The 14,172-nt window shown below is 33.9% G+C and overlaps 1 protein-coding gene across 3 annotated transcripts in view; it reads right to left on the reverse strand.

Moving 5' to 3' along the window:
* LOC118183338 (putative protein phosphatase 2C T23F11.1) overlaps positions 1–14,172 on the reverse strand; it is a 73,368-nt gene that overhangs the window by 47,345 nt on the left and 11,851 nt on the right. The window contains exons 1-2 of one of the 3 annotated variants that reach the window (XM_085820631.1): positions 6,407–7,025; positions 5,558–5,664 (exon numbers count right to left, since the gene is read on the reverse strand). In XM_085820631.1, coding sequence (XP_085676757.1) covers positions 5,558–5,664; positions 6,407–6,714 — 415 coding nt within the window. In that variant the 5' untranslated portion in view covers positions 6,715–7,025. Of the gene's footprint in view, positions 1–5,557; positions 5,678–6,406; positions 7,026–14,172 lie in introns of those variants that run through there. The other 2 variants (XM_035352845.2, XM_035352844.2) reach the window with 2 other exon arrangements.

The following is a 14,172-nucleotide window of genomic DNA, read 5'->3' on the forward strand; positions in this document are numbered from 1 at the left end:
TATTTAGATTTTAATACAGAATTTTAATCCTATGAGTGGGACATTCTATGTTACTCCAAGTTAATCTAGTATCTCTAACATATACTTATCATAATATTTTGTAAAATACTTTACTTACTTACTTCTATAGTAATTTGAAGGTTATGAAAATAAATGGTAACATTAATTATTATAAAAATATGCCATCATTTAAAGAGATAAAATTTTATTTAGATCCACAATAAATTCAGAATGTTAGAAAATCTATTGGCTCATATATTTGACTCAGTGCCATTTTTAAGACTTCCAAGACATGTTTTAACATTAATTATACTAATATGAGAGACCAAAATCTATTTAGCAAATAACAAAGTATTTGGTTCTTTCCATCTATAAAGAGAAAAATATGAATTGTAATTTAAAAAATAAAGTCATTAAGGATCAGTTGTTTATGAAACAGTTACCTCTGATGATTAAAAGTATACTTAATTTTTATTTGTGACTTTTACTGTTTAATATTTTACATAAATCAGAACTTATCAAAACAACATTATCTTGATATAACAACCATGCTTTACAATTATTTTGTCTTCAGTGTCAAACCTTCATATTTGACAGAAGCTTTCACATAAAAAATTACCTCCCTAACATTTATAATAGGCAAATAAAAGTAACTAGCACATAGTGAAACGTTTGATAAAATGTAATTTTAATTATTAGTTTCACCTAGTATTCTACCAGACCACTTGTCCAGTCCCACATTATTGGCATGTGCACAATATTGGCATAAATTCAGCACCAGATGTTCTCTTTATTCCAAAATTAAGTTCATTCTATCTTTATTTTAATTAGCAGCATAATTTCTTTACACATTCATTTAGTTTCATATATACAAATCAATAACTTAAATCAATTAAAATCTGTCACAGTTCAGACCCAGAACAGCTTTTTTTAAAAGTGAAAAATATGCAATGTAAATATATAAAAGCATTAAATGTTTTTCATTAGATATATCATTAATTAAATAAATCTTTATTTAACTCAATTAGATTAAAAAGTTTATAAAGTAAAATATGTTTAATGTTTTAATTATATGCATGAATTAAATGCATTTTTCGGGAAATCTCAGATATGCAGCACTTGGCACAATTTTTTCCATCATCTTGAATCGTGAAAAATAGCCATATTCGCGGGAGGAATTTTTTGACGCCAAGAGAGAAATGGCATCGAAAGACACTTTCCAAAAATTCCCTCTTCAGCCCAATATCGGGGGAAAAGCTCTGTTGGGCGAAAATCGCATAAGGCAGTGTAGCGTTTGCGTTGAGAAGGTAAACCATACACATAGAACAAATTGTAAACGATTAGTTAATGTTGTGATTAAGTGAATCTACATACTTTCTTTCATCTTAGTATTTTAGATTATGATATATATAACTCCAGCATTATTAACTTTTATACTTCTCTTTTTTAATTTTGACCATTAATTTGAACAATTATCGGTAATAAACAAGTTCTTTACATAAATGCAGTAATGATCCCAAAAATGCAATATATATCACACAGTTAAAGATGAAAGTTTAAAAAAATAAACTATGCATGTATTTCCACAGCAATATTACATCCTCAAAATGTATTCCAGGCTATTCAATCATCATTCAGTCTGATTTATATTGGACATTCTGGATTCTTTTATGCACATAATTTCACTTAATAAGGTTAAAAGGGTTATTTTTATTCTTTTTTTTTAAGTGCAAAAATAGTTTTCATGTAGGTAAACAAAGAAATGTAATCCTGAATTGTATGACTGCAGGGAAACAAGATTTGTAATAAGCGCTTCTATGGCTTTTCACGTTATGCAATTGTTTAAATTTTGGAAAGAGATCAATCAAATAGACCAGGATAAGGTTCATTGAATTTGTCTGTATTTATTCCATGAAAAGTTAAATCGTAAAATATTATTTTTGTGCAATTTGAACGTTGTCTATAACGATTTCAAACTGGCGACCTCCGAAGCAATTTTATGCTTCTGCGAATGTATTTCAGTTATGTATTTGTTGCAAATACAGTGATGCAAAGATTTCTATGTTTTATTTATCTGAAGTTTGAGTTGACATTACATTCACTATTACTAAACATGAACATGAGTAACACTTCAGAAAAATCTCTCAACATAAATTTTATTCAAAGATTTGAAGATACAAATTTAACTAACTTTTTTTTTTTTTTTTGTGAAAAAATCAAGAAACTTTTGCTTATGTTTTGGTTAATGGTTTAGATTTTTTACTGATATACCCAACTTTTAATACACAAAATCCTCTATATAGAGAAATCAGTGAAATATGCCTAACATAGAAAAATAACAGAATAATGTTTAATATTTTATATTAACTTATTAACATTTCAAAGTCTAATTATATTAAAATATAAATTTGATTATGAGGAGTTCTAAAACTGCTTTAATGATACAGGATGTCTTTCAGTGGCTTAAGGGTAAAACTGTTGCACACTGGTAGTTCGTCTTGGAGTCAAGTCCTGGCTAACAGGCTTCCCTCTCCTTAAACAAATAGCCCAGGAGTGCTTTCTATATTATAAGTAATCCTAATCCTATTTATACATGAACATAATTAGAAAGTTTAATTAGTTTAGATAAAATAAATGACTTCCATAATATATATATATATATATATATACGTAGTGTATTCGGAAACTAAGTACCGTTTCATTTTAGCGCCGTCGCAGCGCTGTGGTAGGCGTCCCGCGCATGCGCACTAGTCTTTCTTGTTCACTGACTTTCAATTGTCGCCATTTTGGTTACTCTATGTTGTGTTTTCAGTTTGCTGTACACATTCAAAATGTTTAAGACAATTAGTTCTCCCGCTGACTGTGAGATTCGTGCCGTGATTAAATTTTTGAACGCGAGGAATGTTAAACCGGCCGAAATTTATCGTCAAGTGACAGAAGTCTACGGTGAATACGCGATAATTGATAGAATGGTGAGAAAGTGGGTAAGAATGTTCAATGCAGGTCGAACAAATGTCCACGCCGCGGCTCGGAGTGGTCGGCCTTCTGTTGTCACCGATGATTTGGTAAGGAAAGTTGATGAAGCAATTCATGAGAACAGACACTTCACAATGACAACTCTTTCAGAGGCTTTTCCATAAATTTCAAGTACTGTTTTGTTCGAAATTGTGTCTGACCGCTTGAATTATCGCAAACTGTGTTCCTGATGGGTTCCAAAAATGCTCACTGATGTTCACAAAACAAAGCGACTTGGTAGTGCCCTGACATTTCTCACGCAGTACAGTGATGAGGGAGAAAATCAAATTGTGACAGGTGATGAAACTTGGGTGTGTCATTTCACACAAGAATCGAAACAACAATTGATGGAGTGGAGACACACTCATTCTCTGAAAAAACAAAAGTTCAAAGTGACAATCTCATCACAAAAAATCATGTGCACTGTCTTCTGAGATAGGAAAGGCGTTTTGCTTACTGAATTTCTTCCCAGAGGTGAAACCATTAATGCAACACGATATTGTGAGACTTTAACAAAACTAAGGCATGCCATTCAAAACAAACGAAGAGGAAAGCTCAATAAAGGAATTGTGTTGCTCCATGACAATGCTCGGCCCCATACTGCTGATGTCACTCAATCGTTAATTCGACAGTTTCATTGGGAGCAGTTCGATCACCCGCCGTACAGCCCGGACTTGGCGCCATCCGACTATCACTTGTTCCTGCACATGAAGCGCAAGCTTGGTGGCAAGCGCTTTGGATCTGACGATGACACGAAAAATGCTGTGGAGTCGTGGTTATCGAAACTGGCGGGAAGTTTCTTTGCCGATGGTATACAAAAACTGGTCACCCGCTATGACAAGTGTTTGATCATTGGCGAAAACTATGTTGAAAAATAGGGTACTTACGTATTAACGCAACCAGGCCAAAATTCGCATAAATCGCCAAATTTGGCGACCCTACTTATGGCAACCCTACGTATAAACGAAAGTTTATTTGTTAAAAGAAAAAATAACACTGGGCGTGTACTACCACAGCAATGGGTTTTCGGCGGAATTTGCCGAGAAAAGAAAGAGACTTTTCTGGTTACTGTACCTAACAGAAGTGCCGTTACCCTCATGGAAAAAATTTGCGAAAATATCAAGGAAGGAAGCATCATTTATTCGGATTGCTGGAAAAGATACAATACAAGTGAGTTCGAAAATGCTGGTTTTCTGCATGGAACTGTTAATGACAAATATAACTTTGTGGATCCCAACACGGGCGTTCACACACAACATGTAGAGCGCATATGGGGCTCAGCCAAATGGCGCAACAAAAAACAGAGAGGAACAGCCCATCATCATCTTAACTCATACCTTATCGAATTTATATGGCGCCAAGCTGAAGCTGTTAATGGCGAAGACGGTTTTCAGTCAGTGCTAAAAGGAATAGCCAAAAGATTTCCGCCGAAAAAATAATTCTGCAACTTATTCAAATTCGAAACCGGAAGGGTTTAATTGCTATTTTATATTTTAAAACAAAATAATATAAAAAAACTGTATTAAAAATTATCTGTAATTAATAAATGTACATTTTCTTTCTATCCATACTTTTTTACTCAAACTTACAAATCGCGCCAACCTGGTTGCGATAATACTTAAGTACCAAAAATAGTTTAAGACGTGTTTTCATGTAAAAATAAAATTGGATTCGAAAAAATTGTTTTACTATTTTTTTTTCAAAACGGTACTTAGTTTCTGAATACGCCTCGTATATATATTTATTCATATTAGGAGTACAACTAATTTATTTAGAAATTAATTACTGTTTGTTATGGCCAAACTCCCATATATTTAAATATTAAGTAGATAGTTAAAACAAATTTCCATTCTAATTAGAAATTATCTGGAAAAACGAGCGATAAGTTAGAAAAAGAGCAGATTTCATTCTATAAAAATAAGATCATTTTATTCTGATTAGAATTGTAATTAATTATATATAAAATAGACATGGGATAAAGGAGCATATTTTATAATTTTCTTGTATAAAAATAAAATGATCTTATTCTAATTACAGGTGTAAAATTAATTTATTTAGAAAATAATTAAACAGCGAATTCAAAATGTCTACTGACAAGGTCATGTGATCATCAGCACAAAGATTTATGCGCAGACTGTTGACACCCAATGCAAAGTATAGAAAGAAAATATCCCTTTCCTTTTCCCTATCTTAGTTAACATCTGAGCTAGCAAACTAAACACTCTTCGCGCTGTTTGGCGCCTATCGCCCAAGTTGGCAAATGTGATTTCAGGAACCTCGCCAAGTGCCGGTTATCTGAGTATCCCCACATTTTTATTTAAATCAATCAGATTAAAAGCAAAAACATTTTTAAGAACTGCATCTATTGCTTTTAAATAGTTTAGTTTGTTTATCAGTAACAGACAATATGAAAGAACAGTATCTTACAGTTTTCTGAATGTCAAAAAAGTAAAACAATGCATGAAGAGTGAACCACCCAAATGCATGTTTTGAGATTAATAGCTTGTTTGGGCTAATGATACAAGTAAATATTAAAGGATACTGATTCGCCATCCTTGCATACAAGAAGCTCCAACTTTCACAAAATCATTTGCACAGCTTGAAGTTTCTTTAGCAGTAACAGGCTCAGATAATGTTTGTCCCATTTTCCTGGAAAATAATACTTAAAATAAAAAATGTCATTAGGAGAATTTCATGCAGTGGATTTTATTTCAATTAATAAGATTGGATTCCCCCCTGCTATTTTGGTAAATGTTTATTGAAGCATGAATCTAAAAATACTTATCGATTATAACTATTACTGAAATAAAAGTTAAAAAATTAGAAACTACTCTTATATGCGCCCTCAGGTCACCAATTGCAGCGAGAAACTCCACGGTGCCATATTACTATCTAAATTTTTTGTTTACATTTCGAATTTTAAGCCTAAAATGTCTCCAAAAATTGCGGTTTTCGCACATGCAAAAACCACATTTTTAACACACAATTTAACATAAAAATCTGAAACAAAAACAAAAATTTAGATAGCAAAAACTTACTAACCAAAAATATTTGACAAGAATCCATGTACATAGCGATATGTTATGACTTAAAAAAACATTTACGAACTGCACAATCTAGCCAGCGAAGGAATCTAAGAACTACACATACCTCGCTTTAATAAATTAACATAACAACAATAAATTTCAAAGAATACCATGTACACAGCATTCTGTTTAAACTTAAAAAAACATCTACGAATTGCACAATCTAGGCATTGCGCACACATTAAAACCAACTAAAACAAATTACAAATAATTCAAAAAACAACAATAACAACAGAAATTCATAGTAAAAAAACAATGAACATAATATTCTACAAATAAAAAACAATAAAATAAAATGCACTTACCATAATCGATGCTTCTTCGGCCAGCAGAACGTAGCTTTAACATGCCACCACGTAGTCTCTATGGTATTTATATGACAGCCAGACTCGCTATCCACAAAATTCATACTATGGTTCACAAATAGATGTTCAAAGCCTTCTTTTCCTAAATCCTTGTAAGATTTCCAACCATCCGAAAAAATACTTGTACAAGGCTCAATCCACTCTTTAATACACTGCATCAGTGTTTCCTTACTTTTATCATGCACAGCCACTAAAAATAATCTCCCTGACCCTCTTGCAACCACATCTCTCATTGCAACATAGGCCATTTCAAAACACGCATGACACGAACCAACCAGAAATTAAACCTCTTCAGCAAATGAGTTTTCAAGATCAAAAGGGTTGCCATACAACATGCAATCATGCTAAAAACCAGCGCAGAACACATATCGCCACATCTGGTGATCTTAGGGCGCATTTAAGAGTAGAGCCAAAAGTTACTGCAGTTTTTATTACCATCAAATACACTTTCTGAATGAAATAATAATGCATGCAAACAAAAATGCAAATAATGTATAATACAGTTATACAGCAGTCCTGTACCTTATATAATCTTATAACATACATAATTTAAAAATTGTAAAGGTTTAAACCTTTTCCAGAATATTTCTTATTTACTTCGTATATAATCTATTCCCATCTTCCAGCATGCTTAAATAACATCTATATTATTGTATTTTAAATAATAACAACCAATTAATACAGCCATACCCATAAAATTCCTGGTTATTTTAAACTTTACCATTATGCCATTCATTACGTATTCATTAAGTAATTACTTATAGTAGTATGTGCTGTTTAATGCGATCACGTTTGCCCACAGCTATTTTGATAACATTAAATGATGAATACAAAGATGACAAAAAATATCCTTCAAAATAGCAATTAGACCAAATGTACACAAAGAGAAAATACAGACAAATACTTCCACAAAATTTTTATTCAGAAAATGCAAAAATTTGTTTATGAACTGTTCATAACATTTCTGGAAATTGTTTGATTGATGTCATACATTTGATCTTATTACTCAGAGCACATTGTCATACACTAAAGACAACACACAAATGTAAAATTTAAAAGTACGCAAAAAAGCAACCTTAGTTTGCATAAATGTTTTAATGGGAGAATTTTTTTAAAAGATGGGAGAGGGGACATTCGGCAATAATTTTTTTGCTTCTGAAGAAAAGAGACTTGTGTCTGTTCATCCTCAAAACTGATACAATTATTCAAATTCTATACAAAACAAAAGATGCTTGTTTGCCCAATTTTAAATAGTTGACTAAAATCGAAAACAAGGTATTTAGGAACATAATCCCTCAACTGGAGACATTTTTCTCACACCAGTGAGTTTTTTTAATTTAAACCTTATTTGGTTAATCTTCGGATTATGATAACTTGGCGATTTTATGGCGAAAATTTGCTGACCAACCCTGCTACAGCAACCTGCTAGTTTTTTGGATGCCATTTTGTTTTCACAAAGTAAAGGCTTTTTTTTTTTTTTTTACTCAACATTTCTTTTCAACAATCTGCTAGCCGAATTATGCTTATGCTAGAACTTTTATGGAACAAAAGTGCTTAATCATGACGAAGATTAGGTGCGAAATTGGAAGTGCAGAATCGTCCACTGTTTGCCGCGTTTTTAAGAACTGCACATACACGGTATCCATGTACACGTCGATCTATTTTCACTTAAAAAAAATCCCAGAATTCACAAAATGGCATTGCGCACACTCTTGACGTTATCCATGTACACTGCTAAAGGCCTAGCTAGTAGCCTTTATCACCTTACCAAAATGTCGACAAACTACCTGTTACCATATTCCAAAGATTAGCCCCTTATTTAGTGACTTCAGATAAAAAAAATAAATATTTGATATTAATCAAATTTTTTTAATCACAATAAGTGATGTACAGTGTATCTGAGATCCAGAATCATGGAGACTTTGGTGATTACAGATTTTAGATCATCAGTTTAAATGACATATAGACATGGCAATATTGGAGCCTAACTTATTGTTTAAGTCACACAGAAAAGTGGTAACCATTGCAACCAGTCAATATGCGATACTGAACAACGATATGCAAATCAATAAATATACTGTTGGCAGACATCATGGGACTTCCTAGCCAGCAGGTGTTTGATAGTAAAATGCAGAAGTAGGGAGAAAATTCACAATTACAGCACACCTGTCTCCTTTTGTTAAATATTAAATTCTCCATCTCTAGACTTTGGAAGAAGGGTTTATTACTATTATTGTTATTATTAATTGAGCTGGTGATCTTATTAGTTCAACTCATTGCAAACTTTTATTCATAATCATGAACAGCACTAAAAACTTATACAGAAAAAATTACAGACGTCCACCTTCAGCACATCCCACACCAACACACGTGGTGAACGAAAAAACACATGGTCAACAACTCTTTAGTCAATGTTACAGTTACATATGAAAATTTAAAAACAATAACACAGCAAAACAAAAATGTTCTGAAAATTCACACACTTAATTTAAAAAAATTAAATGCACATTATTACGGTTATTAGCAATGACAAATAATTATTACACTTTTCTTTCATAATTTAAATTGATTTTTTTACCAATGTCTGGGCTATCACCAGGCCACTGAAATGCTAAGTTCAAATCCAATGTATTGGACTGGTGCAGCCATCTACTGACAAGATAGTGAAATGCAAAGTGTTCTAACATTACTCCCTCACCAGTAACTAAGTTACGATACTTAAATTGCATTGGTAAGGTCAATAATCAAATAACGTGATCACTACATCTCATGATCAAAATGCACTCCATGTATAAAAGAATGAATTTCTAAGCTTGCATCTGGTTCTGAATTGTAAGGTTATAGTAAATTAAAATACAAATAATAATTAAGGTAGCTGGAACTTCAAGATATATCACTAATCTTTTTTGTTCCATGCTGGAAATCCACATAATTGTAGATACCACATTCAATATTCTATACATTCATTATACATTTCATTATTATATCTCAAAGTTAATATATACATACATACTCCATATCTGGGCTTAACTGAACAATTCAATGACATGCTTTCAGTGACATGAAAATAGTTAACACCAATAAAAATCTGATCAATATTACTAAAATTTTCACATTTCATAGCAGGTATTTTAAACACCAAATGCACTTTTCTTATTTTACTCACTCCTGACTGACTCAATGCAACACTGTCCTGAATATACACCTTAGCAACTAATATTCTTTGAAAATTATTAGTTTTCTGAAAAACAGGTATTAGTACTGCATTAAGCTGCAGCTGGATAGAAATTATATTTGCTCTAAAGCTCATATATGCCTAATACCAACATGATTAGAACACTACTTATTTACATACAGCTCAGATTCTTAATTTTCAATACTGCAATCTAACATTAACAAATTAGTGAAAAAGACATATCTCATAATACATAGATATATGTGCACTACACTATATAGCACTGAAATATTCTAACTGAAACAATAATTGTATTTTATAAGATAGCTTCTAAGGAGGTAATGCAGATGTTATGCCTAAGCAAAAACACACTGTATTCCAAAACACAATAATACCAACCCTTACAGCTATTACATGCATATAAAATTTGAAGCAAAAATTTCTAGAACAGTAAAAACAATATGGAAAGTATATCTGAATATATTCATGAACAGTAATATATTGCTCAATATCTACACCACTATGACTCTGGTATACTACAGAAGATACATAAATTAGAAATTATAAAATCAGTATACATTATTGTGAAGGAGATAAATACGATATGACATTAGCCTTAATTGGGGAAGTAGATCATGAATAATAATATTTGCAGTAACAAGAGATAAGAGTTGTGATTGAGTTTTAAGTTCGAAACCTAACAGGAAGTTTTATTTCTCTACCACAACGAGTGTTTGTTGGGAAATTACTATGATGCATTTCCTTTGAGGATCCACCATTGACATCGTCGTCAAGAAGCTGATTCGGTAGTTCTGGCATGCTATCTGCATTCATAAGGTAAGCAGGTTTCAGCCTATCAATAGAGATGTTAACATCTTTTCCTTTAATATGCACAGAATAATACTTATCATGTCTTTCTGCTACAGGAAATGGGCCATCATATGCAGGCTCTAGTGGTTTTTTCACCCGATCAACTCGAACGAACACATGAGTACAGGTCCTTAAATCTCTATGTACAAAAACTTTTTGATAAGATTGACATGTATCTGCAGACTTCATTGGCTTTACTAGGGCCATCTGCTGCTGCAGATTGTACACAAATGTGTCAGGTTTAACGTGGACACTGGGTTTTTCAAAAAATTCACCAGGAAGCCTGACATTGGTACCATATACCATTTGAGCAACAGAATAGTTTGTACCATCTCTGATAGCAGCTCTTAAACCCAACAAAATAGTGGGTAGCATATCACTCCATTTTACATTATTGTGAGCTTTTATTGCAGCCTTTAGTGTCCTGTGAAAGCGCTCTATTTTCCCATTACATTGGGGATGATGGGGCGTTGTATGCAGAAGTTTAGCACCACAAATAGCAGCAAGATTTTTAAACATTTGGGAGGTAAACTGGCGACCTTGGTCAGTTACAATACACTGTGGCACTCCAAATCTGCTCACCCAATGGTCATAAAAAGCTTTACTCACCAGTTCTGCAGTGATCTCTTCTAATGGAATTACCTCCATCCAACAGGAAAATCTATCAATACATGTTAGACAGTAAATTTTACCATTAGATGGTGGCAAAGGCCCAATCAAATCAATATGGATGATGCTAAATCTGGCATCAGGTTCTTGATATGTGCCAAAGGTCGATTTGGTGTGTCTTGTTACTTTAACTTTCTGGCACTGCAGACAAGCTCTAGCCCAATCACTTGCTTGTTTCTTCATCCTGGGCCATACAAATCTGGCAGTTATCTGTTTTACAGTGGATCTGACACCAGGATGTGCAAAACTATGGATATGATCAAAAATTTTCTTGCGAAAACTTTGAGGTACATATGGGCGAATATTGCTAGCTGAAGTATCACACCATAGGACATTTTTAGATTGTAGTACATATTCCTTGAAAATTAATGAGGTGTTACTTGCAATTAATTCTTTCAACTCAGAGTCATTCTGTTGTGCCTTTGCAATTTCTTCATAATCAATTACAGATATCTCTTCAATTCTGGAGAGAGTATCTGCTACAATATTGTGCTTTCCACTAATGTGCTGTATATTTGTAGTAAACTGGGAGATGTACTGTAACTGACGCAGCTGCCTAGGTGAAGCTTTATCATTCTTTTGCTTGAATGCAAAAATCAGTGGTTTATGATCAGTGAAAATTTGAAAATCTCGTTCTTCCAGCATGTATTTAAATTGCTTCACAGAGAGATATATTCCAAGCAATTCACGATCATATGTACTGTATTTTTTCTTTGAGCCCCATTTAGCTTCTTTGAATAAAATGCAACTGGTTTCCAGTTACCATCTTCATACTGTTGCAAAACTGAACCAATTGCCCAATCTGAGGCATCAGTGCACAGAGATAATGGACATTCAGACTTTGGATAACTTAACAGGGCAGTATTAGCCAAGTCAGTTTTGCACTTCTCAAATTGCTTTATGCTTTCTTCAGTCCAAGGTACTTTACTTTTATCTTTTTTCTTTGCTCCCTTAAGCATTTCATGTAGCATGGCCTGGGTCTGCGCTGCATCTTTCAAGTACCTCCTATAAAAATTTACCATGCCTAAAAACGTTCTTAAGCCATGAAGAGTGGATGGCAGTTCATAATCAAGAATAGCTTTAACTTTGTTTGGCAGAGGTTGCGAACCAGAAGGCGTAATGAGATACCCCAAAAATTCAATTACTTTAACTCCAAATACGGACTTTGACACATTTAAGCATAGGCCATAGTTATCAAGCCTTTCGAAAATTAAGCTCAGATGTGTTTTATGCTCATCCTCAGATGACGAGGCAATTAAAACATCATCAAGATAAGGAAAACAGAAATCAAGCCCTCGAAACACCTCGTGTACAAATCTTTGAAAGGTTGAGGGAGCATTTCGGAGACCAAAACTCATAACGTTAAACTCGTACAGTCCAAATGGTGTAATAATGGCTGTTTTTGGTTTATCCTCCTCAGCTATGGGTATTTGATAGTATGCTTTGAATAGGTCTAATTTTGAGAAAATTGTTTTCCCACTCAAGATTAAATGAAAATCCTCAATCCTAGGAATCGGGTATCTGTCCGGAATAGTCTGCTCATTCAGACGTCTATAATCACCACATGGTCTTAAAGTTCCATCTTTCTTTGTAACCAGATGCAGAGGACTAGCCCACTGTGATTTAGATGGCCTGATTATACCATTGTCTAACATGAACTGAAACTCTTGTTTTGCCAAATTCAGTGTCTTAGCATCAAGCTGCCGAGCACGAGAGTAAACTGGCTGTCCTTTTGTAGCAATATAGTGCTGGACCTTATGTTTCACTTTGGTGTTCAATAAATTGGGCTTCGTAATACCAGGGTACTTTCGCAACAGCTCAGAGAATTTTACAGAATTGCTCACTGTGCTAATCGCAGTATTTTCAGTTACTGACATTACATCACTATGTACAAACATATTTGTCACACCATCAATTAATTTTCTCTGGCGAATGTCAAGCAGTAAGTGAAACTGATTCAGAAAATCGGCACCTAAAATGCCTCTGTTTACTTTTGCTACAACAAATGGCCATTGGAATGGGCGACGTAGTCCGACGTCCACGGTCAACACCTTACTTCCAAATGTTGGGATTTCAGTTCCGTTAGCTGCGTATAGCTTGTATGAAGTGCAGGTACTTTTAGATTTCATATCAGCTGGAATCAAGCTGATATCTGCTCCACTGTCAATAAGAAATTTGATTCCTGTTTTTCTGTCTTTGATAAAAAGGCGAAATTTGCGGCAATTAATGTTTCCAGTAGCAGCAGGGCTTGCCGCTGATTCTACTGCTAGTTGCAGTTTTCCGGCTGCTTCCAACTGCAGGGAGGTTTGCATTTATCAGGGTAGCATTTTTTTCCAAATTTGAAATGGAAAAAACAGTATTTTCCATCTGGGTCAAAACGCTTGCGGGATCTGCTGCGGCTCCTATTTCTTTGATGGCTTTGACTTCGTCGTCTGTCTCTTGTGTGTTGAACACTCAGAGTTGCAATCTGTTGCTCAAGTGAAGAAATTTTTTTTAGCAACATATCATATGGGCCAGCTTCTTGGACCACACTCGCAGGTTCTATCCGGGGATTCATCTCAAGAATTTTATCGGCCATTGTGGCCAACTTATCAGTACCTTCATCACTAACAATTAAAATGTTTTTTACTTGGTCTGGCAGTTTCTCCATCCATAAGGTTCTCAGAATTTTTTCAGACACATCATCAGCATCTCCAAGGGCACGCATTTTTCGGAGTAGTTGGCTGGGCTTTAGGTCTCCCAATTCTAGTCCAGTTAGCAATCGCTTGATGCGTTTGTTTTCACTTTCTTTAAAAGTGCTCAGAAGTCTTTCTTTAGCGGCTGAATATTTGTTTGGCGTGTCGTCTCGAATGATGTCCCAAATGTTTTCTATAAATTTGGGTTCAAGTTGTGCAACCAGGTAATTAAATCTTGTGTCTTCGGAAGTAATTCCACTGATTTTAAACTGTGCCTCTACGGTGAAAAACCACATTTCAGGTTTCTCTATCCAAAA

Source organism: Stegodyphus dumicola, chromosome 7 (genome assembly GCF_044657685.1).
Source record: "Stegodyphus dumicola isolate Sdum_Otavi_A_Nest chromosome 7, ASM4465768v1".
Classification (NCBI taxonomy): domain Eukaryota; kingdom Metazoa; phylum Arthropoda; class Arachnida; order Araneae; family Eresidae; genus Stegodyphus; species Stegodyphus dumicola.